We start from the raw sequence: 6,000 nt of genomic DNA, 5'->3' as shown, positions 1-6,000 counted from the left end.
CAGTAATGTTCATGATAAGCTTAAAATGTAAGATTAATGAACTTAAATCCACAAGTTACAGTATTTTTATTTATTTATTTTTTAGAACATAAGTTTGCATAATTTTTTTTTTTCCTCAATATGTTGAGTATATTGAAGTTGGCTGCCTCAAGTTTTTTTTTAGTTTTCTTAACTTAATAACATTGAGATAATCTGTGATATTGCTTTTTTTTTTAAATTTATTCTAACAATACATTGCATTCAACAATACAAAAAAACCCTCAAAACACTGGTTTATAAAACAAATCTTTATTAAATGAAAAGCATTTTCTTTGTCAAGTACGAAATAGAATATACAAATACTTTACATTTTTGAAAACAACACCACAATGAAAGTGAAAGAAAATCCATCAGTCAAAAACAACACGAGAGATGAGGTGCACAAGCCTCTGAGAAACTGAGTTAGATCTGGACATCTCATCGTTCAAGCAGCTCGGCAGAAGAAAACCAGCTAGAACCAGTGAATTTATGAAACTGGTCTTAGACAAGTAGTCTTGATGCCCACGGGTCCAGATCTGATCAGTGTGTACAGTGATGGTTCAGGGTGGCGCGAGAGCCAACCAAACACCCGGTTTAACGCTGCCACAGTGTTCACTGTCAGCACCTGAAGCCAAATGAAGATGACGAAATCTGTACGCTGACATCAGAGTAAAAGGTGGCATTTCAATGTCATCTTAGGAGCAGAAAAGACCACAAGTATCAATTTGTAGGTAGTTACAGAAACAGTTCACACAAACATGACAAGTCTGTTATCATTTACTAACACATGTTTTTCCAAAGTGTAATTTTCTTTCTTTTGTGAAACACTAATGAAGACTCAGAATGTCCAAGCAGCTCTTTTATCTACAACACAAGTTGGATTTATAATATCAAACTCCAAGATGAACAAAGGCATTAAAAGTGGCCCATGTGATTCATAAGCACCTTTCAAAAGTATTTAGAAGCAATATGATATCTTTGTGTGAGAAGCAAACTAATCATCTTTCACTCCATCAAGCTCTAAAAAGCCATATGGACTATTAAAACAGTGCATTGATATCATTAATATCTATTGTCTTGTTACCAAATTTCATGTCAAACTTGCATTAAAAGCCCTAAATTTGAAGTAAACAATGACATTCCTGTATTTTACTCACATAAAGCTTTTTCAGAAGACATGAAATATGGACATGCAAGTCATATGGATCACTTTGATGGTGTTAAATTTGGACTGCGGCAGCTCAGACATTCTACTTAATATCTCATTTTATGTTTCTTGGTTTGCAACGAGTGAGTAAATGATGACAGAACTATACAAGTCATTTTTGCTAACTATTCCTTTAATATCGTAATAAATCAGTCGCAAAACATAATGGTGTAAGTCAAATCGTCTGTTGCAAGTGTATTACTGATTTTACATTTCATGTTCTTATCAGTTCTTCACGTAGCAGTTGTGAGTTTTTTTTTTGGTAATAGTGGCTGTGGGCGTATCTAAAGGTGCTGGTATTCTGGGATTGGTGCAGCACAGTGTCAGTCACACACAAGGGCGTCAACGGCACAAAAGCAAAGGAAAGAGACGATACTGGACACATTCGGACGTCTGATTTTGACTGCTGGTGAGGACCACAAACCCCTCCAAAAGTCTTCTGAGGGGTCATGAGCAGAGCTCCTCAGACTCTTTGGCATTCATTACCAATTAGTTGAAATATTTAATTTCATTTACATTTATATAAAAATTAATTTTGTAACAGAAACTAAGTAAAACATCAGACACAGAAACTCTACTTCCCACACCGCTATGTACTCTAAGTAAATTCACAATAAAATTACTTTGTGTTGGACTTATCCTACTAAAACTCTATCTGTACATATCTATCTACTTGTAAACCCCTTTGTTTTATTCTCACACACACACACACACACACACAATTTACTTGCGCTGTATAACAGCGACACGAATGCATGTTTCATCTCTGGTACCTTATGAGAACACAGAATAGTTCATATGCATCGTCGTCCAATCAGCTCACATGAAATCATTTAGCTCCGCCTCCAGCGCAGCAGCCATCTCATCAGCCTCTGAACTGCTGCCCTCCTCATCCTCATTGGAGTCTTTACTGGAGCCGCCATCATCATCGTCGTCGTTATCTTCTCTGGCCTCCTCCAGTTTTCTTTTGTGGCCCCTAAAGATAGAAACACAGAGGAGTCGGTCAGTGATGCTCGTTAGTCAAAGAAGTTTGGAGAGAAAAGCTCATTGGTTCAAAGCGGTCTGGTTGCCAGGGTTACGTATGGCAGTGTTGAGTGTTGTTGACAGTGATTGGTTGCAGCACTCTGTCATGGTTTGCTGGCCGCTGGCTTGCATGTCACCATCTCCACCTGCGTCTGACAGGCACCAGCGGAGGGGATTGGTGCCAGGAGCCTGAAGCACCGCAAAACAAAAAATGCCATCCTAGCTTAGACGACACTCTCTGAGAATAGGAACAAACTGGTGGCTAAGTATGTTTGCTTGAGAGCACAAAAAGAACAAATGTCATGTTCTTTGGAGTAAGAACTATTAAATGTTCTATAAACTATTATCTATCATACAGTAACATTAACAGAAAAGTAGCTAGTAGTAAAATAAGTCCCCCTTAATGGTATGTTAGTGTCCTTGTTACCCATTTACTTGTAGTTGTTGTAAAACAAAGATTATTGGAGTATGTTTTACTACAAAATACTATTTTCAGTCTAAAAATATCATGTTTAATTCAATGTGTTATTTGCCATTTCTTTGTTATTAATTGTGAAATTTACTAGAAATTGAAAAACTACTACACCATTGTTTTTTCTCAATTTGGGGATTTTCTAATCTGTTGAGCTGAATTTATTGTAGAAAAAATATTTTTAATTAACAACCAAAAATTTAACTTTGGCAGTGGCCCACATTTTTACTCAACTCACTAATGAAACGACTGTGAAATTAAGGGAGTGATATCTTTTGGACCCTTTCTACAGCATGATGGGAAGACTATGGTGTTATGTTTGTGCCAAAACAGTAGGTATTGTACAAATCAGTCAAACACTTTTTTTGGCACAAATGGAACGCCACATTAGACTAGTAAATAATCGCATTCAATTTTTACATAAATTTTAGGAGTTACATAAGCATCAAGCTGAACCGTTTAACCCTGTTAAGTTAAATTAATTCAAATTTATATTTTTAAAAATTTATTTAAATATTTAAAAATAATGACCTCACACAACCCAGAGTTTTTAATCTGTATTCAGACATTTAATTATCATAAAATAAGTTATTTAATTATCACAAACCCCAAGATGGTGATCACGACCCTAACAACATACTGTAGATTGGTATAAATTAATTATTTTATTGCCTACTTAGACTGCCTTAAAACTTTTGATAAGAAAATACAATCAAATGCTGATTAAAATGAATCCAAATGAAAACTGCATCCACATTACAGTTATAAATACTAATATTAGTCTGCAATAAGCTCTATACTTACAGTTCTCTCATCCAGCAGAACATAATTAATCAAATAGATGTTCAATGACTGTTCAATGTCGCAATTGACCAATTATAATCAAACATTACAGAACAGGCAAATGGTTTGATTTCCTGAGGTAGACAAACAATATTTTCTGAAGGTTAAGCAGCTTTTTTCACTCCTCACTTGCTGAAAAAGAACTGGACGTTGCAAGAAGGTGCTATTCATGGATGGATTAGATGAAGGATTCAATGAAGGAGACACTATTCTACCACTAATAATGCAAATACCAAAATTCAAATGTCATGCTCACAGCAGAACGGCACTTCTGATACCCCTCTTTCACAAAACATAGACTTACGAAAGAAAATATGGATGGGGCACTGAAGAGAGAACACATCTTCTCCCATAAATCTGTATTTCTGTTGAAGAGCTCCTGACAGTAAGATGATGCAACACACCGTCCTGCTCACAGCCGCTGTGCATGAATACTGCTCCCATAAACACAGAATCCTGAACAGAAGATTCATTTCAAATCTGACGCCCTACTGATTGGGCAAAGAATTCAGTTTAATGCTAATTAATTAAGAGATTGAACCCATCAATCACTGCTCTGCCTAGAAGAACACCATTCAAAAGTTTGGGGTCAGTAAGTAAAATAAATTAATTCTTTTATTCAGCAGCAATGATGCATCAAATTGATCAAATATGATGGTAAAGACATTCATAATGTTACAAAAGATTTCAGTTTCAGAAAACGCTGTTTTGAATGCTTTTGAACTTTCCATTCATCAAAGATGAAAAAATGAAAAGCAGCACAACTGTTTTCATTATTGATAATAATAATCAGAAATGTTTCTTGAGCAGTAAATCAGCATATTAGAATGATTTCTGAAGGATCATGTGACACTGAAGACTGGAGTAATGATGCTGAAAATTCAGCTTTGATCACAGAAATAAATTACATTTTGAAATATATTCAGATAGAAAACAGTTATTTGAAATAATATTTAGTAATATTACTAAATAATAATAATATTATTATTTCACAAAATTGTTTTTACTGTATTTATGATCAAGTACATAAGAGGTGAGCTTACCGACCCTGAAATTTTTGAACGGTAGCTCAACATGTATATTTTCAAAAAAAAAAAAAAATTAAACCTGTATAACTTCTTTAGAGAATATTTAAATATTTTTCATACAAAGCAAGCATATGATTTGTGCGCATTAAGTCTTCTTAAGTCATACGATACCTTTTTGTGAGGAACAGACTGAAATATAAGTCTTTTTTTTTTTTTTAATCTTCCACTGTAGTTCTTTTGCTTTCAACTTCTGTTTGTCCATCACACAAAGCCATGACTTGACATCAGAAAACTTGAAATAAATCACAGAGAAACATTTATGCTACTTCTATGGCGCTTTTGTGTTTCACGGTAGAAAGAAATGAATACAGGTTTGGAAAGACTGAATACATTTTCATTTGCAGGTGAACTATTCCTTTAACGCAACCTGCAGTACCATGTGTAGGAACATTAGCTTCACATACATGAAAGCCAATCAAATTGACACTGACAAACACACACAACTACCTGGTAAGCAAGTTTTGAAGTAGTCAGACATCATAATGCTCTGCCAGAGCTAAGTAAGCGCCAGCTGTCATTAGATGTGCTGACAGTACAGACAGCTGCTTTGATCACTGGACAGTATGTGTATCTCACATTTAGTGTAATGATGAATCCACTACCACCTGCTGATAAAGAACCAGCCCGACTACATGAATAAAAGATAAAAGCAAAGGAAGGACAGAAAATGGAAAACATTAGGAAAGAAAGTCAACCTTACAATGGAGCAGACCGTATGTTTGAAATTTATGGACTGAGTAATGGGGAAAATGAGGCTCAGTGTTGTTCACATCATTTCTGTCCGTGTCCATGTACTTAGGATAATTAGAAGAAATACAAACAGGAAGTTTTGTCTCTCAAAGTTCTGGAAACTCTTTGAGCATTGCAGTACTATCATGCAAGTTCACTGTGCATGTACACAAACTGCAGATTTTAGTTTAACAGCGATTCTTAACACCACACAGTCTTACATCTTCAATCAAAGCACAGCACTGTTATTCAGACTGCAATTATTCCCCTTTCTTTATGCGATATTTAATATGAGAAATATCTGAAATCAGAAGTTAGAAATAAAACAGGTGCAAATTGCACATGGGAGCTCCTCGTCAAGGTTATCATCTATTATGAAAGTGAAAACTAGCCAACAATAAGAATTACATTAACTACAAAAAAAGAACGAAATGAAAAGTGGGGTTTTAACATTAAACAGAATTACATAATGACTTTAGTTGTCATATTTTCAATCAGTGCTAGACAGTCTTGATATCTTTATATCTATAAGAAAAATTAAATGGCCTCAAATGCAAATGAATACATTTGGAAAGTTTTGCAAGTTTAGCTTTGATTTAAAAAAAAAAAAAATATAATGC

At 34.8% G+C, this 6,000-nt stretch overlaps 1 protein-coding gene across 2 annotated transcripts in view; it reads right to left on the bottom strand.

The window, feature by feature from the left end:
* Nucleotides 1-268: 268 nt before the first annotated feature.
* Nucleotides 269-6,000, bottom strand: part of ctdp1 (CTD (carboxy-terminal domain, RNA polymerase II, polypeptide A) phosphatase, subunit 1) — a 116,103-nt gene continuing 110,371 nt past the window's right edge. The window contains exons 13-14 of one of the 2 annotated variants that reach the window (XM_058752729.1): nucleotides 1,999-2,201; nucleotides 269-712 (exon numbers count right to left, since the gene is read on the bottom strand). In XM_058752729.1, coding sequence (XP_058608712.1) covers nucleotides 2,045-2,201 — 157 coding nt within the window. In that variant the 3' untranslated portion in view covers nucleotides 269-712; nucleotides 1,999-2,044. Of the gene's footprint in view, nucleotides 2,202-6,000 lie in introns of both variants that reach the window. The other variant, XM_058752728.1, reaches the window with a different exon arrangement.

The sequence above is a fragment of the Onychostoma macrolepis genome, chromosome 19 (genome assembly GCF_012432095.1).
Source record: "Onychostoma macrolepis isolate SWU-2019 chromosome 19, ASM1243209v1, whole genome shotgun sequence".
NCBI classification, from domain to species: domain Eukaryota; kingdom Metazoa; phylum Chordata; class Actinopteri; order Cypriniformes; family Cyprinidae; genus Onychostoma; species Onychostoma macrolepis.
This window is presented reverse-complemented; position numbering and strand designations above follow the sequence as displayed.